The 27568-nt window shown below is 35.4% G+C and overlaps 1 protein-coding gene across 4 annotated transcripts; it reads right to left on the reverse strand.

The window, feature by feature from the left end:
* Positions 1–7576: 7576 nt before the first annotated feature.
* Positions 7577–24524, reverse strand: LOC112738259 (dnaJ homolog subfamily C GRV2). Of its 4 annotated transcripts, none has more exons than XM_025788616.2 (23): positions 23444–24524; positions 22778–23014; positions 22532–22619; positions 22204–22412; positions 21624–21725; positions 21486–21548; positions 19022–21256; positions 18558–18920; positions 17890–18030; positions 17196–17588; positions 16584–17078; positions 15884–16107; positions 15442–15786; positions 13579–13873; positions 12711–13154; positions 12290–12635; positions 11855–12198; positions 11312–11776; positions 11043–11167; positions 9787–9910; positions 8262–8330; positions 7897–8111; positions 7577–7717 (listed from the first exon to the last, which is right to left on the reverse strand). In XM_025788616.2, exons 1-22 carry the CDS (start codon positions 23885–23887, stop codon positions 7905–7907), a joined length of 7758 nt encoding a protein of 2585 aa, XP_025644401.1. In that variant the 5' UTR covers positions 23888–24524; the 3' UTR covers positions 7577–7717; positions 7897–7904. The 4 variants fall into 4 exon arrangements, with proteins under 4 accessions (XP_025644401.1, XP_072067966.1, XP_025644400.1 ...); XM_072211865.1 differs by having other exon boundaries at positions 21482–21548; positions 23444–24402; XM_025788615.2 differs by having other exon boundaries at positions 7577–8111.
* Positions 24525–27568: the final 3044 nt, after the last annotated feature.

The following is a 27568-nucleotide window of genomic DNA, read 5'->3' on the forward strand; positions in this document are numbered from 1 at the left end:
ATAACCTATCTAACAGATGTTATTGTTGAGATAAATAACATAAAGCTAACCTCGTCAGCAATGGCACCGGCAACACCATTCAACCGGTACAAGCTCTGTTCGTCTGCCATGCTCTCTGCCTCAAGTCAGCGCTCGAAAAATTCCAATGGCCCTTTGCTCCAAGTGCTCCTCCTTCCCTCTACAAGTTTTCTCTCTCTAGGCAACCCCACAAATGCACAAATGAAATCCGCGACTGCAAGTCACAGATTATATAGACTCCCCCTTCACGTAAACCGCTACTGCCTCTAACGGTTTACATTGCTTGCTCCCAATGCATAAATCGCTACTGCCTGTAGCGGTTTATGGTCAAATACTGCTGCACAAAAATCGCTACTGCCTATAGCAGTTTCTTTTAAAACGTCCTTATTCGTAATCTGCTGCTGGCAGTAGCGGTTTTTATAGATTGGTGAAAAAAAGTAATTGTGTCTGAATTTCTGAAAATATGTAATCAGGTAAATATGAAAGCCATTTTATTTATTTGAGAAAATTGCCCCCAATTAGTGAAACCCAAAAACAGATCAAGATGATTTGAAATTGATGTATAGGTGGTTGGTTAGTCGCATATTGCATTCAAAAAGTTGCAGTATAATTAATTTCCTCCAATTTTCATTTTTTTTCATTCCTCCTCACTCTACCCTACGTCCCTACACTACTGCATTTCATATATATTATTCCATTCAATTCCCAATAAGCATTCGTTATCCAAACACAGCATTGGATAATCCCAACAGGGGTAAACACAACGTATAAATGCGCACATAAAGAACTTTCATAATCCAAACTCGGCATAAGAAGGGTGACAATGACACAAGGTGAGCTCCTTTTCCAATAGAGAGCTAATCTTCAGCTCTTACTACAACCAAGCAATCCAAGAAGAAGTAAAATGGCAAATAAAAGGTTTATTGTGAGTTAATAATTACTTAAATTTATTCTTGAAGTTATACTCTAAAATTTATAATAGTGTCAAAAATATTTTTTGTTCATTGCTTACCATCAGAATGTTGAGATAAATTGAATACTGCCACAGTGGCACTCTAATGGTTAATCGTTGTGGTTATTTTGACAATTTAGTTTTTTTTCCCGTTTTTAAATCATAATTCCTAAGTTATCTTCACTAGATCCTCTCCTCATTGTCTTCTTTTTTTTCTTCTTTAAATCCATTTTTTTATTTTTTCAAATTCAATCATCACTGCAACAATATCATCAAAATCAGTAAAAAATACAGAATAAAAAACCAACAATCACAAAAGATCACACAAAAAAAATAGCAATAATCGAAAAAGATCAATTTACTTATACAGCAAACATCAATTAACTTAAACACCAATAATCACAAAAACATAGCAACAATCAGAGAAAAAAAAGACTAGCAACAATTACAGAATAAAAAACAGTAAAAAATTAACCATTACAACTACATTAAAATATGATCAGCAATAACAATTATCCAAAAGATTAAACAATAATGATTGAATAACTAAAAAAAATTCATATTGACTGCAAGCAAAGGGAGGGAACCGAGCCAGAGAAGAGGGAGGTAGAAAGAGACAAAAAGGAGACAAGAAAAGAGTGCAGACGCGTGAGCAGTGACGGCGACGAGTAGAGAGGGAGGTTGTAGTGAGTGATGGGCAGTGAGGGCAATGAGTAGAGAATGAGGCAACAACCAAGAGTGAGGGCGAGCAACGAGACAATGCAGTGACACAGAAGGGTCGGCGAGCGGCACAACGACAAGATGGAGGTCGGCGAGAGGCGACAATAGAAAATGTTGAGACTTTGAGCTCTGCCTCTGTTGTGTTTGTTGTTGCAATGATGATTGAATTTGGAAGAGTGAAAAAAAGAAAAAGAAGATAATTCAGATATTAGGATTTTAAATGAGAAAAATGGATCAAATTGTAAAAATAAATTTTTTTTCACCACATTAGTTAGCTATTGTAGTGCAAAAGTGGCAGAAAATAGTCCAGTTCAATTTTTTTATGACAAGCAATGAATGAAAAAGTGCGTTAGAAATTACTATGAGTTTCGAAATGTATTTTAAAAAACTAATTTAAATAACTACCACTTTAAAAGTTAAAGTGCAATTTAGAAATCACTTTAATACTTAACTCACCACACCAACCAAGAGATGCTATGCAAATGTATGTCCCAAAAATTCCATGTACATAATTAAAAGTCTAAACCAAGAAGGGTAGGAAGAAAATTACAAGATCATGCACAATGTCAATGCCTGGAGCACATAAATTTGTGAATTTTTTGGGATTTTTTTTAAATTAAATAAATATAAAATTTATAAAAATACATAAAATACAATGTAATTATATAAATATATAATTGGCCAGAAATTTTGAAAATTCAACCCATCTCAGATACTGAGAGTTTGAAACTTCAGTTTGTGTTAAAAATATTAAATGGAATCTTAATACTCGAGATACAAGCAAAAATAGAATATAGACTTAGTATCTAAAATATGTACAATGTGTGAAATGATGACTCAGTATCCGACATATGGTCATCTATTTTAATTCAGATAATTTTAAATTTTAAAATTATAAAACTATTTCATTTAAAATTTAGATAATTATAATTTAAATTAATAATTCAATAAAAATAAATATACTTGTATTGTTGTACTAATTATTTATGAGTACTGCAAAATTAATTTTAAAAAAATGACATTATTAAATTAAGTCATGCGTGTATAAAAATAAATTGACTACCCTCTACTGACATACTTAGGCTTGGTTTAGTAAAACTTTTCGAAAAGGTGTTTGTGCTTTTTAAAAATTCAAACTCCTCATTTTGTGTTTAGTAAATCAAAAAGATCATGTACTTTGCTTGCAACTTTTAAAAGATCGAGGTACTTTTAAAAAACACCCATGATAGAGCTTTTCAAAATTGACTTGTACTTTTCAAAATTTAAAAGTCTAATATAACATCATATGTTAATTAATTTTCAAATTTAATACTTACATTTATGTCTATTATAGTATTTTTAAATTTTAAAAGCTATTTTACCAAACGTAATTGATGTTGCTTGTGTTTATTAAAAGCTATTTTTTATTTGATTTTAAATGCTACAACTTTAAAAAAGACATCTTTTAAAAGTTAACTTTTATAAGCTACTTTTGAAAAGTAAAAGTTTTACCAAACTAAGCCTTAGTCTAATAACGCCATCTTCTATATTAATATAGTAGGATAGTATTTATACCATATAAAATTAATCTAATAATATCACACAATACTACCTAAGAAACAATAATTTTGTTAAATATAATACTCTTTTAAAATAATCATAAATAATATTTATAACAATTCATTCCTATGTAAAGGTTTCAATTAATATGGAAGATAAACGATTTTAATGGACGATTTTAACTCAAGTGATGTAATTTGAAATTATCTATTTGAACGCATAATTTAAAATTGTATATTTAAACCATAGCGAATTTAAAACTACCATCACATTATTTAAAAATTTTAATATAATTTGAACTATATAATTTGAACATTTCAAAAAATTTAAAAAGTTTGATAAACAAAATTTAAATGATATATAATTTAAATTTAAAAATTTTAAAATAATTTAAACTATATAATTTGAACATTTCAAAATAATAGAATATATGAATAATCTTTTCATAGACCCCATTTAACTCTTCTGCTACAAATTAAGATCTATCCGAGATGTATTCAATTTTTAAAATCCTTCTCAGTATTCTGAGATGTGGCCAATTATGTATTTATGTAATTACGCTGTACTTTATTTATAAATTTTATATTTATTTAATTTAAAAAAATCCAACTTTTTTTTTAAAATAAAAATAAATAATAAGGAGCTAATGACCAAAGTCCATGATCATATATATTAATATATAGTACACAAGAAAATTTTGAGCTGCATTTCAAGGAAAGAAAAGAAAATCCTTATGTAAAATTGGTTATATAAAGACCTACCAATGCTACAAGTGAAGTATGCTACAATATAGACCAAACAATGAAGCCTAAAATTGTATTTCACAACTAAGGGAGATGGCATACTCAATCAAGCTTTTTAGCCTCTCTTTCACAAATCGGAAGGGAAGTCATAAAACTGTTACTTGTTTATTCAACTAGCAAAAATGCTCCAAGCAATGCAATGGAGTGAGTCTAAAGCACAAGTACTTGAACTTCTCTACTTGCCTAATCAACAGAAGTTGTTCCGTAAGAAACTCTGAACCACATAGATACAATATGTTGGCCACTCAAACAAGTGAGCACCCCTTTCCCGTAAAATCTTGAACTGCAGAGTTCTTCACCAACTTTACAATGGTTATATTTACTTCTGATGTAGATTTTCAATTGCCGACATTAACTCGATAAACCAGTGCACGCAATAATGTTAATAAATTTTTGAAAACAAAATATGTTTCTCAAGCTAGCATTAGATTGAAATCCAAAAGGTTCCAAATATCCGAATACGTAGTAGAAGTTAATTGAAAATGAAAAAGACATGATAAGTTGCAATGCTACCTTATCTTGGAATCAAATCATGACAACCCACATGCAAGTAACAACAACGATAATAGTTACAAGCAAAAACCCGATCTAAAGCGGTGAAATCGGGCTCCCTGGATAGGCGGCCAAACAAAGGCGTGATGCATAAGAGTGTCATGCACGTGGTCCAAGGAGTAGGCACTTTTACTATGGACAGTCACTTGCAAGAAATCTCGCTCCATGGGGGAGGAGACTGTGAAAATGGATATGCAGAGTATCCGTTTGTGCCGCTCCATTGTATAACCAAAGAGGAGTGCACACAACTTCCCATCGCCAAGGTCAAGAATCCTGAATCTAATCCTATGGGTTCGGTACAGCGTGGGTCTTATCCCCTCAAAACACTTATCAAGGTGTTCATAAGTGTGTGAAAGGGCAATTGACCCTCCTCAACTTCCATTGGAATTACTGGAGGTTCAACATACGTGTGTGAAAGGGCAACACTGTAGTTGTTGTTGAGCCCTGGAACGGACACCGCAAATTGAGGTAAAAAAGTATAATACAGCTGGTTCCAATCAGGACGTAGTAACCTGCATATATTATAATCACCATCTCATCATCTGGCTTATCCGTCCAAGACTTCGTTATGGGGTCGAACAAAGTCCAATAGGAATGCTGGGAAAACGACTTTCGCTACGCAGAAAAGGAAGAGTCGGGCGCACCAGTTCCCAATCTTTGATAACGGCAGAAAGAACCATCAGTGTAGGTTGATGGCCTTCGAATCTGGGATCCACATAAAAGTAAACATCACCACAGCCGGAGATGTTCGTGACAAATGATGACTTTGTAGGTTGATGGCCTTCGAATCTGGAATCCACATAAAAGTAAACATCACCACAGCCGGAGATGTTTGTGACAAATGATGACTTAAAGGGTACGGGTGGCTGATTAAGGGATTCCGTAGGCTTGATTTCTTCCTCCTCAAAACCGGCGCCATATAGATCTTGGAGTCGAACTCAAAAGGACACAAATACTCCACTGGAAGTTTCAAAGAGAAATAGAAGTTTAGTGGAGATAAACTAGTCCAGTCCTTCACCTCTTCTTGTTTTTCCAGATTGCTTAACTCGATCACGAACATGTCTTCCGTTGTCATAAAGCAAAGGTATGATCCACCCATCTCTTTCCGGTTGCGCGCCCAATTCCGCCATGTCTCTCTCATCCATGCAACCGTAGTGCGGCGCCAGAGCAGTGTAGGCGTAGGATTAAATGAGGGCCTTATTTATAAATGTATAACGATTAGTGAAGAATCTATTGATTGATTTGATTCTATTCGATCTATTTTATTTATTATATAATTATTTTTTTGATTTTTTTTTTTAACTCAATAGATATAATTTATTATGGTAAATTAATTTTATAAATTAATTTATTTAATTAAATATTTAAATATCACACAATTTATTATATTTATATTAATCAATTAATTGTAATTCATTATATCGATTATTTTGATTCATTAATTTATAAGATACATAATAAAATAAATAATTTGTTACTTATTCTAAATGAATACAATAAATACAGATTAATTTGGTTAAAAAATTCATTATCTCTTAAAGAGAGTATTTTTTATTTATTTTTTTAATTCATTAAATTTAATCAATTATAATAAATTAATTCAATCAACTATTTTTGGATTTATTTTTTTAATTTAATAAATCAAATTAAATCAATTATACTAATGAATTGTATCAACTAATAGATTTGATTAATTCTTAAAATATTTTTATTTAATTTGTTTAATTTATTTAAATATATTAATTATAACTAATCATTTAATTTTATTAGAATAAATATCAAATTCTATTCTTAACATAAAAAAATAAAATTTTATTCCTTTTATTTTTATTTTACCACTATAAAAAGTCATATACTAAAGAGAAACTTTTTTTTTGTCAATTACTCTTTTATGGGGTAATTTTACAGTAATTTATTTTCCTCCAATGAGACACTGATATAAGAAGGAAACTTGTGGACACAAGCAGCCACACCCTCCAACTCTATTATTTGAATGCTTATCACTCGAAGCTATATATGATATGTTAGTCATGAAATATTCATAGATCATAATTAGTCATGCATAAATAAAAAAAGATTTTATAACAAACTTGCTTAAGTCATTTATCTATTTGTAATGTGTATCATAATATAAAATTACTTTTAATTTGTATTGTGTAATAATATAATGATCTAATTTAAACTATTATTTTAAAATTGTGTTATAATTTTATCTCATATTTTTACGTATTTTTATTTATTATTATTGAAATGAATATAATATAAAATTTAGAAAAACAAAAAACTCAGATTCATTATATCATAATCTCTCTCTTCTTCTATTTCTTTTATTTTCTTCTTATCTATTTAAGCTTTTTTAATTTTTTATTATTAATTTTATTATTTTTATCTTTTATATATTAATTTATTATAACTCTTTACATTTCACATGCTAAATCTTTTCAATATTAAAATCATGTCCCTAATGTACTTAATTTTATTGATTTATTAATAATGTAAAACCAAATTTAATTGTTACCAATCCTAACATCCAATAATACAAAAATGATAAATTTCTTAATTTTATTTTTTATTAATTTTACGACGAGTCAATAACATTATAAAGTATGAATTGCTAGAATAAAATACCATTTTATAAATACAAACAATTAGGCATTAAATAAAACTTGAAACCTAAAGTTTCCGATATAAAATCTAATATATTCATTAAGTTTCACAATTTTCCCTTTAAAAATTTTACCAATTAGTAAAACCCAAAAAACAGATCAAGGTGATTTGAAATTGATGTGGTTAGTTACATCTTGCATTCAAAAAGTTGCAGTACAATTATTTTCCTCCAGCGCTATTATGATTTTTTCTTAGCTTATCTAGCATACCTAATTTGCTAATCAAGTGGCGCACGTACGGACCAATCAATTTAAAACTAATTGGAAACGAAAACGTGACGTAATTTATTTAAGAAAAAAGAAGCAAAAACAATAGACCTATAAAAGAGGGAAAAGGTATGTTGAATCCTTGCCGCAAGTGTGACTGAACTTCACGAAATGCACATACCTCGCTATTTTCGTAGCAAATTAGTAAATACACCATCCAATTTACAAGGAAAAAGGGAGAGAACCTGGGAGAGTCCCTCCTGAAAACAAACGAATAACGAGAGAAAAATTTCACATGCTTCCATTTGGGCAACCCAGAAGCATGTAGACAAGAAAACTGTACAGTGTACTATACAGGTGAGTTACAAGTATAGGCATATATATATATATATATATATATATATGCTCTCCATCAACCTGGTTGAAAAAATGGACTTACTTTCTGTACTATGAGAGTTCTTGCTTTCCATGGAAGTCGGATGTGGATGATGGGGGAGGTCTAGAAGTAGATGACTGCAGTGGAGGTGCAGTAAGGGCATACGTGAGTCTTGATGACGATGAGTTCTCGATCAAACCAGCAATTCCAGCGGCTGCGGATTGTGCATTTGAAGGAAGGAAAAGATCATGCCTTTGATCTTTGTATGCACTCCAAACCTATACGACATGAAAGGTAAAGAACATCGTAAATGGTGATTTGGCTGGTATATATTTGCAATAGGCACACGGCAAACCAACATTTGAAGTGCCACCAGGCAAAACGAAAACAATCATATGAATTTATTAATCCAGATGTGTTAGACTCACGTCAGAATTGTTCAATATTTCTCGGACTTTAGTACAGTGGGCTCCTTCAGTAGCAAAGGCATGCAATACCTGATTCAGTATATAAATGCACCTTGTCAGTGTAGATGAACTAACAAATTCAGCTCAAATCAGTAAAAAAATTCTTGCAGAAAGAAATACAAATATTATGGACTCAAATAAATGCAACGATTCTCATTTTGAAGTTGAAAGGTTAGACAATCACGATAAGATCCAAGTCATTTAACAGTAAAATCAGAGGTAAGAATCAAAATGGTCCCTCTATCTTTTATCAAAATGATCCCCCATTTTTTACATAGATGAAGTTAGTCCTCTGTCAAAAAGCCAATTAACGCTATTAAAGGGAATTTGATGTGGAAGGTTATCTGCCTAAGTCGCCAAACATTAGGCATGCAAGGTGATTCAATCAATCTGGTTCAGACCAAAATTGATCAAATCCAACAAATATATAATTAACGCTATCAAAGGGAATTTGATGTGGAAGGTTATCTGCCGAAGTCGCCAAACATTAGGCATGCAAGGTGATTCAATCAATCTGGTTCAGACCAAAATTGATCAAATCCAACAAATATATAATCCACACATTGCATCATCTTCCTTCCATAACCAATCTCTCTTCCTCCTCCAAGATATAAAACCTTAAGAGGGTGGTCACCATGATATACAACCAAAATGATGATGTAAATATAGTAAAGAAAGGCAGGAATAAGACCAATTATGGCAATCCAATATGTGGAAATCTCAATCAAAGCCAGTATACGTCAAACCCCAATCCTTATCAAATGCATGAAACCTAAAACCTAAAGTCTAGCAACACCCCACCCCCAAAAAAAAATATTCTTGCAATCCCTCCCTCCCAATGATGGAATACCCCCTCTGTTAAAAAAAAAAAAAAAAAAAAAAAAAAAAAAAAAGAGTAGAGGAGCTTACCTTGCAATGGCAAAATTGGGAAGGAATTTTTTTTAAAAAAAATTGGACGCTTTTGTGTTATTGTTTTTTAAATTGAATCCACGTCATTTTAATTACTCCTCCTAATTACTAAGGTTTCAAATCTTGGAGGAGAATGAAAGAGAGCTTGGTTGCAAAAAATAAGAGGGAAGAACACGAAGGTGGTGATGATGCAGTGTGCAAGTTATATGTTCTTTGGGTTTGATCAAGTTGATAGAGACCAAATTGAATGAACCAACTTTATGCCATGTCAGGCATGCCTAATGCTCTGCCACATTTGCAGTTAACGGTCCACGTTAACAGCAATAATTCGCTATTTGAAGGAAGGACTAACTCGATCTAAGGACCATTTTGATTGTTACCTTTAAAAAAAATGACACAAAACAAAAACAGGAGAACAGGGTAGTCTTTACAGAAGACCATTATGATTAATTTAAAAGACTAGGATAAAATATGCAGCTAGGATAATAGTCTTGTATAGAGGGAAATAACATAAACCAAACAAAATATGCAGGACTCATTACTTGAGGAAGAAAAAAATCGATGACGAGACTCTAACCTCAATTGCAAGCACTCTGCCGATAGAAGCTTCAGATTCATTCCAGTTCATTTGAGAACAAAAACCATTTCTCCCTCCAGCCCTCCAATCAAGCAGACCAAGAAGTACCTCAACAAGACCAACTCTGCATTGTTTGCAAAATTATTGCTACGGTTAGAGACAAATGTACCTCTCACAACAATAAATACAAAATATAGCCTTGAAGCATTCACCTCTACAGACAAAATAAATCTGACATAAATTTTATTCATCTCTATTGCATTGAAAGTAGGAATACATTCAAGTCAATATCCTCGAGATTATGAAATCACAATTGAACTTCCAAGATATATTAATTGGTCACAAAAATTGTTCAACATATTCTAAACGATACAAAATAAGCGATTTGTCAATTATTCAAACAGTCTCATGTTGGAAAGCCAATCCATACTGTATCACAGGATGCGTTGGAATTTACTGGACTTTATATCCAGATACACCAGGGAAAAGTACACTGAAAGGGTAATTCTATCCACAGAGAAAAAAATTGATTGTGTCCCTTGGGCCTTAATAATTATACTCAATGGGGCAAAACCATACCCAATCTAACAATTTGTTAGATCCATATATGGCCGCGTTTGTTTACCATTTCAGAACAATGAAGATAAACACAGACATACATGCACACAGACCAAAAAAATGAATACATGTAATCTGTTTGGTTGTTAAGGCACTAATAAAGAGACATGAGCACATTTGTTATTAGAAGCAAATTTTACCTCTAGTAAGGAAGTTCTTGGTGATCAACGTGATGAGGGTAGAAAGTGGAATTTTAAAACTTTTGAATGAAAAAAGTGTAATAAAAATCTGTGTCGTGTCTGATGTGTCCTAACAATCTGATGAAAAGATACTAAATATATGTATTTTTATGTCGTGTGTCAGCACATCCTTCGTAATTTGTGTCTTATTAAACCATTAATGGACCTATGTCACTGTGTCCATGTCTTTGATGGACATGAATGACAATCAAACACAGCCAATCATCACAAAAAACATAGCACAATTTTATGATCAGAATTATTAAATGTTATACGGACTATGGAGATTAGAGTTCAAAACAAGCTACACGACCTTCCACACAAGCACATCCAACTTCCTCCTATTTAAATTATTTTTCCGATTAGCATAGAAGTTTTTATTTTATTTGCATTTTTTGGCAGTTTTAATCTCCCAAGTAAAAAATATTGGAATGATATAAAAAACTTGAAGGTACTCACTTAAGTCCTTGTGCAACAAGAGCATCCCTTGCTCGGTTTCCAGCAACCACAACACGCTTTAAGGTCTCGAGAGCTAATATGCTTCCACCTTGCCACCCTATAGCTTTCATTAACAGTGGTACAACCTGGAAGAAGAAATTTGAGAGGGAAAGGAATATATATATAACTTCGTTTTATATAATATGTATAAAGGTAATCTCACTCACATTCTCCTCTCTGTCTCCCACAGTAAATACTTTTTAGTCATTCTAGAATATGTAATCTCATACCTGAGGGGTTCCTACACTTGTTGCTGCCATAGCTTCTGCACATGTGGTACTAGCTGCAAGTTGATGCAAGACACGCAAACAACTCAACCGCACACGTTCTTGAGGAGTTTGTGTGTGCTCTGTTGATCCATTATCAGGGTCATATGTTTTATCTGCATTTTTTCCAATATTCGCATCACCTGATGACATTGTTTCTCGCCTTCCCTCAAATGCAACAGCAGCAACTAGTTTTGGCACATATCCAAGATATCCAACGTGATCAGCTAGTGCAGGATGAACACGAAGCAATGAAACTAATGCAGCTGATAGAAGCAAAGGCAACTCTGGGTCAACAGCCTGAGTGTCATAATGTGTGGCAGCAATGGATGACAAATACTGATCTAGAAGGCCTTCCAAGAATCTTTTAGGATTTCTCAATGGAAATTTGGGATCTTTCAAAAACAGACGAACATAGATGCCACCAACCTGAATCAAAACAAAACTTGATTCCACTCCACAAAATAACAAAAAAAAAAAGTCTAAATTACATTTATTAGGTCATACCTGTGGCTCATCTCTCATTTCCTGCTGTCCAGATGCCTGCTCAGGTACATCCCAATCAACAACACGGCCTTTCACCTGCTCCCGATATAATTCTGATGCCATGGTTGAAATCTGTGCAGACAAGGAAGCTGCCATTGCTGGCGTCCACACAAGTTCTGGTGTCTCGGTAGTCTGCTCAAGCGCAACAACAACAGCTTCACCAGGTCCATCCCTAATTACTGATACAAGGCCATCTGGAAGAAACCTTGCAAGTGTTATAGCAACTCTTGGACCATGCATTGGTTGCCCAACAAGTTTCCCCAACAAGGAGGCTGCCATAGCTCTTTGTTGGAGTGGAATTTCTTCTGTATGAACGATTTTTATCATCAGCATTTAACAATCTGCAAGCACCTTCCAGGAATGAGGGAAAAAAATATAAAACAATTAAGTTCTTACCTTTCAAAGGCAACAGTAGTTCAAGAATGTAGACAACACCACCATGCTTGGCAGCTGCCCAGGCCAGTTCAGGTGTACTTGCCAATGCATAGAGAACATGGAGAGCCCCTTCACGACAACTTGGGGATGAGTGAAGCATTTGTAGTAAAACAAGGAGACTAGATCCATCTGCAACCATGGCTTGCAAACAAGGAGCATGTGCCGTCAAGAGTGACAGCACTCCTAAACAAAGTTGAGGGATGTTGCTGTTTGATGTTTCAGGGACAGAAAAGCATTCAAAAAGAGGCAGTAACTTGTCTTTATTGGAAAAAATGGATGCCAAATTTGGATTATTAGTCAATAGGTTCTGCAGAAAATAAGATAGATTAGTCAAACATGCTCAGAAAGTATTACAAACAAGTAAAGCTGTTAAGCAGTTAACCTGTAGGGAGATCAATGCGGAACGGAGACTTCTAACTAGCTCGGCTTCTTCCTTCCCAACAACTTGCTCCTCGGATATTGTGCTAGAATTATCTAGGACAGGCTGTTCACTCACAAATCCATCAACAGCATCCTCATAATTCTGAGCAGGAGAAGAGATGCCATCAACATATTGATCAGCATCCTCAAAAGGATGGTTGTGCACAACATAAGATATAAAATCAACTAGAGCAACACAAAAAGCTTCTGGTTCACTAATTTCAAATTCTGGCTGATCATTGTAGACCCTCAAGTAAACATTGCCAATGAACAATTCCTTTGATAGTGCTTTATAGGCAAAGTCATGTGAATCTCTGATATCGTATGAACCATCAGGACCTTGAGCTGCACGCTGCTGATCCACAAATTTCAGCAGCTCTCCCCGTGTTGAAGAATTCCATATAATCTAAAAAAGTAGATTACAAAATAAAAACATAGTATTAATGCAGTAATCTTAGAAGCAGAACAGCAGCATTTTAAACCAAGCATAATTGATAATGGATTGTCATTAACCACCATAATCAGTCAGCATATAACCCTACTTCCGTTTTCAGGTTTTTTCCCACCAGGGGCGGGGCCCAGGGGGATGAATGGAGGATGAGCAAAAAAAAATTGAAATTCTCACTACTGCAGCCATGAATTACGAGTATGTTATCTGCTTATTTGCACATTTTGGTACAAGGAATAGAATTGCTTAACCAGTTTCCAAATAGGAACAGAAGCTACAACCAAGCATATATTTGTATTTTACTTTTAACCGACTCAGCCTTCAAAGTATGTTCAGATAGATTAAAACCTAGCTAGAAAGAAAGTAGCGGGGGGGAACCCACCTCTGGAGACTCCAGGTTTGCATTCAACTTGGACAGCAAATCTTTAGGTAATTGATCTCGTAACATGCTAGAAAGCTTAGGTGTTAGCAAAACTCTGAGGGCATTTGCTGCCGACCAATTGTAAGGAGTTGAGCTCTCATCACCACACAAACCACTGAGCCTTGACAGAGCCTGGGCTGCCCGTATGGCATGCATGTTTTTGGCAATTTGAACACTGGCACCAACACCATGTGATTCTGTTGCATCCGGTTCTTCAGCAGTTGCATCATACTGAAGCAGCAGCGGCAATAGGTACCTATCATGGACCATGGACCATACTAAATGACTTAGTCCAACAAATATTCTGTGAACATATAACATAATTGGAAAAGTCATTTTCTGAAATTAACACAAATATGTACTATCCACATATACAAGTTCATTAGGTATCCACAGCAGAAGTCACCACTAGATCAAAAGGATTAACTGACATACATTAAGGAATGAAAACCACACAGGTCAACCACGTTTTTTTTTTGTTTGGGGGGGGGGGGGGTGTTCGGTAAGGGATCCCCTATACAAAAGCAAAGGCAAAGAAACTTTAGATTTATCTATAAAGCATAGCTTTTCCAATCTCTCAACATTGCCACAAAAGTTTTGCCTCCTTTCTACTACGAACCCAACAAACCTAGTCAATAGAAATCAGTCAAGGACTAAACAGCGCGCACAGCATTCATCAAAGATGATAAACAAATCGCTCCATAAGAAAACAGCTACTGGGCAATGCAAAAAAAGATATGAATTTGACTCTGAGCTTGTCTCACACATAACACACACATCTAGCCTTATGTGGCTTTCAAACCTGCAACAAGACATCAGTATTAGCTATGTTAAGCACAGCTGACCCATATAAAAAATTTGAATTTAGAGGAAGCTTGGGACTTACAAATGGGTTTGTCTAGACCAAAGTTGTGATAGAGGAGTGAGTAAAAATTGGAAGAGGGATTTACAGCTAAAACTACCAGAGGAATCAGGAGACAATATCCTTTTGTCAGGGGTTAGAAGACAGAAAAATCATCAAGGATACCTAAGAAAGCCAAAAGTTGAAATGATTCCCTATCATTAAGGTTAAGAAAGAAATGGAAGTCCCAAGAGGAAGAGGAACCCAGGATCAAATCGACAATGATAAAGACAAGGAAAGGCTAGGTTTAAAGAGGTATCTCCTATCAAATGGTCTGCCCAAAACCCACAAAAATTATGATAATACTACAAAATAGAATAGCTAGACAATTCCAAACTAGACACAACTCTAATAACAAAAAAATGATACGGGAGATAGTATGATCCCTCAATAAATTATCATCGAATTATAACTAGACTAACATACATCATTCCCTTTATAGCTCCACCGATATAGGAGCGGACAGATCGTTTTAAAATAGTTGCCAATAATATGCCAGACATTTCTCAAAAAAATAACCATTCTAGTGCATAAGTAATTTTGGTATTATCTGCTCCAACAAGAGCGCACACATGAAACATCTTTGTCACGTATGGATGAACTTTGTAAAATGGGTTTTGAACCCAATCAGATGTTGAGATTAGTTTCATAAGTAATATATATAAGCTTTGAAAATTAAGCCTTTGCAAAATCTAGAGAGCTTAGTAGATAGCTGTTTACAGAATTACTTTCATACACAGTAAATTTTCACGTAATGGTAAAGCTCATCTTACTCAATAAGTACTTAAGCTATTTGGCGACACAGGCACACAAAAACACTAAGTTTGCCAACTAAGCCTAAATTCACATGGAACATCCTCCTGCATACCTATAGTTGAGAGATAAATACCAAGCATTTTATCCAAAAAAAATAATTGACATACCATAAAACACCAGCCCTCAATAAAGCATCCTGCAATTCAGATGAAACAGAAACATTGGCAATAGTCTGTAGAGCAGCATCAACAGCTCCTGGTACAAGCTCAAACTCAGTGCAGTGCACAATGTCTGGAACTAGCCCAGAAAACTCGAGTATCTCAGATCTGGCAGCCTCAAATTGACTAAGAACTGAAAATGTTCGCATGATGTTTGTAACAATAATGGCAGATGGTTCATTTCCAGGAGTAGATGGCTGAACAACGTACATGCAACGGGAAAGAAGAGTTGCAAGAAGTTGCACTCCTCCATCTCTTACCAGCTCTTCTCCATTCAGTGAAGAAGATGCACATCTGACCACAATAAAAATCAATGTGCAGCATGAGTTAGAATGGTATTCAAAATATTTTAGAAAATAGTGAAGCCAATATGAAAGAAATGGAATTTTACGTCAGCCAAACAAGCTCTGATGCTGCAACAAGGAGAGGTGCTCTATCTGAAGAAAGAAAATTGTTATCATCCTTGTCCACAGTAACAGCACTTAACAACATGGGATAGCCAGCATATTTGAATGGCTCCAATATGTCTCCATATCTTCTGTATAAAATGCATTGTCCCTTCAGCAAAAGAAGCAATCTCCAAGGCTGAGGACCTTGCAATCCTTGCATTGTAGCCTAAGATACAGTCCACAAAAGGTAAATATTTTCAGTGAATTAGAATATAAAAATCTACTGTTGCAAGCAAATGATATTATATCGCATAAATTCACTGTAAACATCCACCCAAGAAGCAAAATGAAATTTTAACATACATCATGATTTTGCCATCCCAAATCTGTGCATGCATATAACTAAGCCTGTCTATAGCTGGCTTGCAAAAGGAGAAAAGAAGAACAAAACAACAGCATATGCATCTACAACACACTCCCAATCTGAGTGACAAGGGGCTATCACACCATTTCTCACACTAAAGAAAGTACATGGACTTGTTTGCATGATTAATATACTTACATATCAAAAATTAAGAAGTTAAGACAACAAAACATGTCCCCATGGCATTTGAAGACTTCAAAATAACTAGAGTTTGTCCATAAGTGACTTCTATTGACATATGAATCCAAATAAGTTTGTAACATGCAAACTATGTTTACCTGGAGGCGTTCATAAGCCTTCTGTATAGCAAGAAACTTCTCCCTTCCTTCAGGGTTTTTGTCAGGATGATATTTCATAGCAAGTTTTCGATATTGTCGCTTTAACTTTTCCTCGTCAATATTTTCAATTTGCTTTGATAAGCTAGATGTTTCATCTGATACCTCCGAAGAGTGCTTTTTATTTACATCATCACCAGATACATCCTCCAAGGATATTTCAAGGATCTTGCAAGCTGCTTCTTCAGAAAGATCCATAGGTTTTCTCGTCAACTCTTCACGCCACATTACAAGTAAGGACTGCAGAAACTCTACATGCTCAACAATAGGCCAATTTGGAAAGCGGATCTCATCGCATAGATTCCTCAGGTAATAACGATGACACCACATTTCATCTCTAAGTTCAGGGTATGTAACTGGAGGCATTGGGGCATAGTCATATAAAACATGGCAATGCTGTGACAATTTCTGTGGAAAATCACCAAGGTGTTGCAAAACCTGATAAAGACAGTGAACAGGGATATATTGAACCGCATGAACAATATCGGAAAGGTAGTTTGGGAAGTACACTTGTATTCTATAAAAATATACACATCAGATCTTAATTTGTAATACCTGACGTATTAAATTTTCTGCCCTCATTTTATGAGTCCATATTATCTCAGGAGTGTCAGAATCAGATACCATTGCTGCAGCAAATGCTGCTGGACCACTGCGCTCCAATACATACAACAAAGATTCAGGAAGAAGTCCACCAAGAACACTACGTTTTGCCAAAGGCAATGAAGTTGAAACCGCAGCCTCTTCGCCACCATGAAATGCTTGGTGGACATGGGTGACAGCAAAGAGTTGCCCAATTGAAAGTAGATTAGATCCTGGATAAGCCAGTGCAAAATAAAATGCACCGGTGCTGTATAGACGTATCATGGCTTTGGGATTCCTGGTAACAATGGCCTTCAACAATGCAGCAGCTGCCTCAACAATACTTGGTTCCCCAGAGAGAATGGCCTGAATTCATAAAACAACCCACCCCCCAACACACACACAACGAAAGAGGGAAAAAATGAAAAGAAAAATAAAAACTAGATTAAAATATTATATTAATGAATTATTTGGAAGGGTAGAAAATACTAAAAATCAACTGAAACCATACTATCACATAGCAAACAACTTGAACTAAATATGATAAAGTTAACAAGCAATGAGACAATTCCTATAATCTTTGAGAAAGAAATTTTATTATAGTAGTATATCAGAACAAACATATTTTCATACATGGCCAAATAATAAGGAAAAACCTTTAAAGTACCTGTGCAATGTGAGGAAGGCAACGTGGACTTGACAAGATTCGTTTTACTCTAGGAGTTGGAGTAACAATTTCTCCAGCATCATCTAAATCTGAATGTGCAGACACCATGCTATGCAATATGGACAAAGCTGCATCTCCAACCTGAAGGCAAGAACCATGGTCAGGAAAGCACCATGAAAATATAATGAAAGCATAAATAAGACATATACATGTTCCAAGAGAAATGACATCTTTCCAGCTAGCAACATGCCAATTTTCAGAAGAATATAACAGGCACAGAAACTTGAGGTTTAAAAAAAAAAATTGCTTCATCTAAGAAGGTTGGGTAATTTTTTGCAAATGTAAGCAAGTTAAAGATAGAATTGTAATTGGTAAATAAGTTATTATAGGAGATTGAAGATAGTGGCACTGGCACCTAAACATATGTTGCTTTTCTCATTAGATTTTTTGTACCAAAGATAAATAAATAAATAAATTCAAGTCATCAAGAATAATAAGTAAGGTTTCAGTTCATGAAAGATTAATAGCATAAAAAAAACCAATTCATGCCACATATCATGATATCAGACAAGATATAATCAAGAATTCGAGATAGAGAAAAATATTTACAGAACAATTGATGTTTATATGAATATAACATTATCTTCCACCAAAGATGATGGCTCTACCTGAGGTGGGGTAAGGACAGGAACTCTAAGGGCAAGTGCCCAGCGAAGCTCACGAATATCACGCAACTTCTTCCAATCTAGCATCCCAGAGGCCCAACACCTTGTTGTCCAATCAATAGCCTTCTTGGACCATAACCTTCTAATAGCATCTTTTTCCACAGGTCCAATTTGAGCACCTTCTCTGTCGATATACATCCATTCCTTGAGTGGCTCCATGAAAGCCGTAGCAGCAATCAAATTTGATTGCAAAGGAATAGCTGTCCTCTCCGAAGCTTCATGGACCACTGTAAGAAGATCGACAGCTAATACACAGCCTCCAACTAGAACACAAGCCTCTACATTAGCTAAATCCTTCATCAAAGCCTGAAATTGAGTTAAATTAACTTTGAGTAGAGCTAGTAAAGTGAAATCACCAAAAGGAAAGAAAAAACAAGAAAGAATAAGTAGATTAAATTTACAAAGACCTTCAAAAGAAAAAGAAGTCTGTGTCTCAGAGCTCTGTCATCTGTCCTGTCCAGGAGAACAGTAATGTGAGCAGTGCCTGAAAAAGGACCAACAGTCTTGTAGTGCTGCTCATATACAATTGCCATTGCCCTTGCACAAAGCTCTCTCACTGATGAACCACCACCGCCACCAAAACCATCTAGTCTACCCATATCACACCAATCATCTGATGCACCTAGTTCATCAGGAACAGCCCCATCTACAGTAAGCCCTGTGTCTGCATCACATAAAAAACGATGGTAAAGTGCTCTAAAGAAAGCATCTGGATCACGCAACGGGAAGTCTTGTGCCCTGCCACCACTGCCACTCTCAAGCAGGAGACGCAGATAATATTGGCCCACACAAACTTCTTTTGACAGGCTTGGGTAACGAACGGAAAATTCAGCATAGTTCCAAGATATTTGCGGGACATTCTCAATCCCTGTTGCCATTTCAAGGATAGCACCCCCAGGAACAATATCTTCAGTACGCTCTTTTTCAACATCTAGTTTATGGACTTCAGCTTGCAAAGATTCTCTTAACTCTTGCCTAGTACGCTCATTCCAAATCAAATCTGCACGATTGTGATCAAGACCAAACGCTCGCCAGAATTCAGGCCAGTTACATAGAAGCCGACCAGAACCCACGGGAGTGTTCTCCACCACAACTTGAGCAGGAGCTGGAACATCTGCATTCTGCAAGCCAACTGCATTGCCATCAGGATCAACTGAATTTGATAAATCAGGTACCTTTGCTTCATTTGAGTTTGCAGATGGACAAGTAGCTGAGGCCACAACAGTTGAATACCCATTTTGTGTGACTGCTGTAGGAGATCCACTGGACAAATTTTCATTAGTATGAACAACAGAAGATTGAATATCTGAAGCCTGTCCAGAGCTTGGCTCAAGAGCAGCTCTATGGTAGTTGTCTGAGCCCCTAATAATGGCACTCCCTGTCTGCCTACCCGAATCTGAAACATCAAAATTATTAGCTGAAGCAAAGGGTTGTTCTTGAGAGGTTAGTCCTCTCCCGATGCGACTTTTCCTCTGCTGAAGTAAGCGTCTTTTTCTTCTCCCAATTGATGACTCCTCTTGATTCGTTTCTTCATCTTGAACTCCATCAGAGCGTGTATGCAAATAAGCAACAAGTCCAGGAGGCAGAATTCGAGACAATAGCTCCAAAGTGGGTTGATAGGAATCCGCCCAAAGAGCAACAAGTTGTCGACTAACTTCACGGCGTTCACCAGCAGGAAGGAAAAAAGCGTGCAATAAATGCCTCAACAAAGCACCATCACGCAGAGAAGCCTCTCGCATGGACTCCGCAGCAATAGCATCTTCTTCAGCAATTGATCGCATAATAACAGCTACTGTTTCTCTAACACTTTCGGCAGGATGACCAAATAGTGCAAACAAACGACGCTTTAACCCAGCAACTTGGCGCAACAACTCAACAAAAACATTATATTGAGTAGTTTCCCCAAGTGGATCACAAATCATAGCCTCGAGCACTTCAACCACAGCCATTGACAGCAAAGGTGATACTGACATAGGCTTCAATCTGTTGACAAGAATAATGACATAACTCTGATTAGCAAACAATACTGACTTCGTATGCATAATTGTTGCATGCCACTCTCCTTTAGAATCCATCACATTAGCATCACCAGGCCCACCACCAATGAGTGCTGCAACAAGCCCGGCAGCCTCCGATGCAACACCCTCTGAACCATTTCTAAGCAAACCCATTATCCTTCCAACTGCTGCTGGAAAAGACATCACGTGTGATGCGGCACTTCTTGATGCAAGTAGTCGATGTAAACAAGCAATAAAACCCATCACAGTTGCAGCAGCTTTTGGTGACGGGGGTGGCAAAGGAGGAGATTCTGGAGGAAGATTTGAGGCCGCAGGAAGCATAGTAATCAAGGCCATCAAGGTAACCTCTGGCACTTCAATGTTTAAAGGCACACCAGTAAAAGGTATACATGCATTGAACTCCCTTATTCTTCGCCATAGTTTAGCTCTTGATCCAGGAATGGAACCACCTTCAGCAACAGCATCCTTGGCAGCAGCTGCTAAATGTTTCAAATGCATTGAAGCACTTTCAGCATCAGCAACTGGCTTTTGCTGACCATATTGCAAATAAACTCTTCCACAGGGAGGATCAATCCGGTGACCAGGCATTGTCAGCCTTGGCAATACAGGTATGGCACATTGACCCTGCACAAAACATCACCAAAAGTCAAAGATGCACTTAGACAATGCAGGATTTCTTTATTTTGGAAAATAAAAATATACCATATAGCCATTTGCTTCAGTATGGTAAAATGTTTAAAATTGATATGAAGATTCTAAGCAATAAACTAGCAAATGAACTGCCATACTTTACTTCCATCTATACATGCCATAGTAGGAAAATTCTTAACCAAGATGAGATACATCTACCTACTTCAGTTTGAATTGCATCACGAACAGCTGCAAGTAAGCTATCGCGAGATGTGCTTGCATAAACCTACAATCAGTACCATACAAATGAGAAATTTCAGAGCATAAAATTTCATAATTGCAGTAGCATAACATCGCTTACATGGATAGGACATCCATCACTGAATTCAACTGCAAACATCTGGGGCTCTTCAGCAAACCGAACAAGGGCGCTTACTGAAGACAAAGGACGAACAGTAACAGCCTGCACACATCTAGTGAAAATTCTCAATATATGATATAAGCTTTCCAAGTAAAAATCATCTTACATGGAGATAGAAATGTACTGATATAAAGCAGTTCAGTCAGATACGTATAAAGACTACATAAAACTATTGATATACACAAAACTGTACAATAATTGAACTTGTATAAAACTTCCATTCTTCCATAAATTCTATTTTGCCCTGGACAAAAAAAGAATGATGCTTCTTGCTACATGACAACTTAAATATGTAGGCTCCTAACAATACACAAAATAGGGGGTCAAGAAATCTGCATGTACTTCAAATTATAAAAAGCTGATACTGTTTGTGTTATTCTAGATAAAATCAGAACTAAATTCCAGAAACTAGTTGTGCAACTCAATGCATACATTCTTGTGTCAGAAGTTGATAGATTTCCCAAAGCATTTACACACATTTTTCTATATTACTAGTTGTCTTAACAAATGCGTCACTTACTTCGTAATTCTCAGGACGCCTTTCCACGAGTGACACTTTTGTAAGAATGAGCTGTCGAGATACAGCATCACCATGTTCACCAAGTCCTCCTTTCGGACCAACTCCTAAGCTCAATCCTGGAACGTTCAGAGTTCCATGGGCAGCAGAACGCAACCTAGTTACAGACCAACCTCCCAAAGGGGTATCTTCGGCTCCAACTGCCTCTTTTGCTGCATTAGATTTATACGCTTAAGGTTAAAAAACCAAAAAACAAAAGAAACTCACTACAGGCAATAAATAATTCAAATGTGGAAGGAAGATTAATGATGTCATAATTATAACTGGATACCCCTTTGTTTTATATACTCAGAGATTGTAAGAGTTTGGGAACTCTCCACAGACAAGGACAACCCAACAGTGGATTTTGCAGTTTTTGTCTGCAATAAAAATTACTCTGTTACTACTGCTGATATGTTAAGTTGTGTTACAAGACAATACATAAATCATCGCATTATCTCAATATCAAATGGTAACATGAATTAAGATGCCAATATCTAGGAGAACAATTGTTTAGGCTTAAAGAACATCATCATACCAAGTTTGCAATAATAGCTGAATTAGTGCACCCAGAGGCAGCTTGGAAAGCTTTAGATTTCCTTCCATATAAAGGGCAAAGGATAAAACCACTCCCATGATCAACATTTTTCTTACCAAATGCATCACAAAGAATAATAATTGCAGGAGAATCCATGTCTCTAAAATCCAAGCACCAGCGAAGGTCACCAGATTTTGTGTCAATAAGTTCAACACCAACATAAGTTATCTTAAGTTTCTGTAAGTGTCAAGAATCATACAAAGATAATTAGTTTCACAGCATATACATTTCTTTTTCTGTTTTTTTCTTTGCATTTTTATACAGCGAAGCTCATCACACACTTTATCAAGCATATAAAAATTCAATCAGATTTTTAGAAAAGCATCAGCAACTCATCCTAACGTGTTCTATCCCCCCCCCCCCTTCTTTTTTTCTCTTTTTCGGGGCCTTCCCTCCCCCTAAATATAAAAATCGTTGTCGTCTAAATTACTTGAAAAATGCAAGACACGTTCACATCCTCAAACTTCACCATAACCAGCAGCTAAAAATATAAAACATATGACGACTAAAAACCAACAATCATACACCCTTCACCATCCCAATCAAGATGCAGCCATGCATTACACCATAAGTAGCAACCAAAACAGCGTGCCCAGAATAACTTACAAAAGGAACCCATTGAGACGCCCGCCGTCGAAGATGCAGCACCGGGAACTCAGCCACCGGCGCCAACCTATTCCACCTTATCCGATGCATCTCTGTCAGAATACTCGCCCTATACCTCGACGAGAACTTTATCGCCTTGAACTTCCCCCTTCCATCGGTTCTCACGCTCACACTGAACTCATTCGAATTATCGTCACGTCCAAGGACCGGCGCGGCACCCTCGAAATCAGTGGCGACGTCGTATGAGTTCGTAACAGAGAGCGAGGACGGGTCGAGCGTGACAATGGAGACGCTGGATACGCACAGTATCCGCTTATACCGGCCGCGCCAGGAGTGCTTCACGACCATGTACCGGCAGAGGTACTCGGGCTCCTCGAGTGGAGCTGGTGCGGCCGAGCCGGAGGACGAGCGCGCGGCGACAACGCCAGCGGAGGCAGATTCCATGATGGGCGGAGGACGGAGGTGGACGGGGCGGTTGAGATCGGAGGCGTAGCGGGTTACGGATTCGACCTGGGGGAGGTAGGCGAGAGTGGGGACACGTGGCGCATGCTGAAGGCTGCTGAGGAAGGACCAGAATCCCTGCTGCTGATGCTGCTGCTGCCGCGAGGAGTAGTACAATAGTGCTGCCGCCTCCGCCGGGGTTCGGTGAGGCCGAGACTGATTCGCCCCCAGCTCTGAAAATTTGGGGAGAGAGATTTTACATTCAATTCGGTCGTTTTCAGATCGAATCGAAAACCCTAACTAATCTGCGATTGGTTCAGCGAATGCGAAAATAATCCGAATCGGAATTACGGGACTGGAGAATAAGAGCGGATGTTTATGCAGGTGAATCAGAGAAACCGCATGGCGAAAATTGAATCCAAGATAGAGATCAAGGAGAAGTTTGGCCGAAACGGAGCGAAAGAGAGAGAGAGTAGTGGAAAGAGGGAAGGATAGCGATGATCCCACGGACCGCATCTGACTACTTAGGATGACGTGGCGTGCTCTTATTTGTTAACACCGAAACCGACTTTCGGAGTTAATACTTTCACATTTTGTGATATTTCATTTTAATTTACATTTACTGTTAAGAAGGAAAAAAAAAGAATTTACACCTATTAATAAGTTATAATTCAAATGGTATTAGTTTTTCATATTCATTTAAGAGATTGTGTGTTTGAGTCTTTTTTTTTTTTTAGTAAAAAAATAATTTATACTTTGTTTGAATATTTAATAAAAAATGAGAAAAAAAATAAAAAATAAATAAATTTTTTGCACGTTGTTTGGATAAAAAAAATTGATGAAAAAAAAATAAAAAAAAAATAAGAAAAAAAAATTTTTGTTTTGACAAATTATAATAGAGTAAAATTATCTTATTACCTTTATATATGTTATATATAAATTATAATTTATTAATGTATTTAAAATATTTTTTTAATAAAAAAATTATCCAAATTATTTTTTAAGATTTTAAATGTCATAAATAAAAAGATATATCTTTATTTTTCAAACAAATACATTATAAATAAATAATTATGTAAACGAATAATAAAAATTACTTCATAGGTTACGTCATTAATTTCTTTAACTATATTGTAAGAAAAATATCAATAAATTATCGTTAAAAAAATAAAATAGTCAAAAGTTGCAAATTCTTATACAATTCTTATAAACACATAAATATAATAAAACACCAAAAGAGTAACATATAAATATAATAAACATATAGCATAATAAGTCAAGGAGAACAAAAATTTATACAAATCTGCCAAACCAGATTCTGGTTCAAGAATTCACCAAAACATGTTTCTATGTAATTCGAAACAGTGCAATTCGAACTCCAAATTCATATAATTTGAATCAACATGATTCGAACTACGTTGACATGCACACACCCATGTAATTCGAATCCATCTTATTCGAATTACACACTAATAGTAATTCAAATCAGAGTGATCCTAAGTAATTCGAATTTGACTGATTCGAATTATTCATGGTAAAATTTGAATTATACTGTTAAAAAATTAATAATTTATTAAAAAAATTAATAATTTAAAAATTAAAAAAATATATATTTTATTTCATACGTTAAAAAAAAGCTAAAAAAATATTTAATTACGAGACTTCTTTAAAATATTAATGAGCTATCAATTCGAATTCCATACAATACTCTTTTGTCCATTTTTAATAGCTCATGAATATTTTTTAACAAATTTTTTTAATAAATTTATTTAAATTATACTACAAAAAATATTTTATTCTATGCAAAACAATTTTAAAAAAAATAGCTTAAAAAATATTAGGAGTACTATAAAAAATTCTAATGTTCTAATGACTTAGATAAATACATGCATGTACTCAAATTTTAAATAAAATACTCTACATAGTCAATTTTAATTTAGAAATTAAAAAAATATTTTATTCCATACAAAATAATTAAAAAATATATTTTATTCTATACAAAATAATTTTTAAAAAAATGGCTTAAAAGATGTTATGAGTACTATAAAAGTTTGTAATATTCTAGTGATTTAGGTAAATACATGATAAAAATATATTTTCTTTTATTTCTAAATTATTATTGATTATGTAGAGTATTTCTTTAATATCCTAAGTCATTAGGACATTACAAATTTTTTAATAAATTTATTTAATTATACCACAAAAAAAATTATTCTATGCAAAATAATTTAAAAAATGGCGTAAAATATGTTAGGAGTACTATAAAAATTTGTAATGTGCTAGTGAGACATTAAAGAAATACTCTACATAATCAATAATAATTTAGAAATAAAAGAAAATATATTTTAAAGAAGTCTCATAATTAAATATTTTGTTAGCTTTTTTTAATATATGAAATAAAATATATATTTTTTAATTTTTAAATTATTAATTTTTTAATAAATTATTAATTTTTTAACAGCTGATAAAATCTACAATAGTATTGCAGAATTTGAATCGGGGAATGAGAACAGAGTGAAATGCAGAATGAACTTGAGAGAGATTCAAAAATGGAATTGTGATTATGGTTAATCTGATTTACTTGCAAATGACTAGTTCTATATTTATAGATACTAGAAAAAACTGAACCACACTAATTTAGCACTCTGCTAACTAAATGCTATGAGTTAGGAGCCTCTAACAAACTTAAGTAACAACTCTACTAATTTAAAGATACAACTAATTAGCTATATTAACTGCATAGCCTTATCATCCAACAGCCTCCCTCAAGCTTGGAGTGCATATATCAACCAATTCAAGCTTGCGATAAAATGATGCAAATGGTCCTGGAGCTAAGCTCTTTGTGAGCACGTCTGCTATCTGTTCTCCACTGAGGATTGGCAGTAACTTTAGTGAACCATCTTGTACTCTATCTCTCACCGTATGACAGTCTATCTCGATATGCTTCGTTCTTTCGTGAAATACAGGGTTGGCGGCTATATGCATTGCGGACTGGTTGTCGCAGTAAAGAGTGATCGGTTTGCTCAGTGGGGTATGAAAGTCTCGAAGTATGTAGCTAAGCCACCTTCCCTCACATGTTGCCAAAGCCATAGCTCTATACTCCGCTTCTGCTGATGATCTCGCAACTGTAGTTTGTTTCCTACTTTTCCATGACACAAGAGATGAACCCAAAAAGAAACAAAATCCAGATACAGATCTCCTTGTGTCTGGACATGTCCCCCAGTCGGAATCTGAGTATCCTGTGAGCGACAAATCTGATGAGGCAGTAGAGAATTTTATTCCACTGGCTGGTGCACGCTTTATATATCTTAAGATGTGCAAGGCTGCTTTGAAATGATCTATTGTAGCGCAGTCCAAGTACTGGCTCAACTTGTTGACGGCGAATGAAATATCTGGTCTTGTATTTGTGAGGTACAGCAGCCTCCCAACAAGCCTGCGGTAAGGAGTCAAGTCAGTTAATACGGTGCCTGAAGATTTGGACAGTGGAATTGTGTAGTTCATTGGCGTAGTCGCAGGCTTGGCATTTGTCATTCCAAATTCATGGAGGAGATCAGTAGCATATTTTCGCTGATTCATGACAATTCCTTATTTGCTCCGTGCAATTTCAAAACCCAGAAAGTACTTAAGTTTACCTATGTCCTTGATGTTGAATGCATCATCCAACACCTTTTTCATCCGATTTAT

This window comes from Arachis hypogaea, chromosome 13 (genome assembly GCF_003086295.3).
Source record: "Arachis hypogaea cultivar Tifrunner chromosome 13, arahy.Tifrunner.gnm2.J5K5, whole genome shotgun sequence".
NCBI lineage: Eukaryota > Viridiplantae > Streptophyta > Magnoliopsida > Fabales > Fabaceae > Arachis > Arachis hypogaea.

Excerpts from the sequence above, each read along its gene's own strand:
- LOC112738259 (XM_025788616.2), bottom strand. The coding sequence starts at position 23,887 with ATGGAATCTGCCTCCGCTGGCGTTGTCGCCGCGCGCTCGTCCTCCGGC. Across the intron at positions 21,549-21,623 it reads GTGATGGATGTCCTATCCAT|GTTTATGCAAGCACATCTCG; the intron begins GTAAGCGATGTT and ends TACTGATTGTAG. Across the intron at positions 12,199-12,289 it reads ACTACTGTTGCCTTTGAAAG|AAGAAATTCCACTCCAACAA; the intron begins GTAAGAACTTAA and ends TCGTTCATACAG.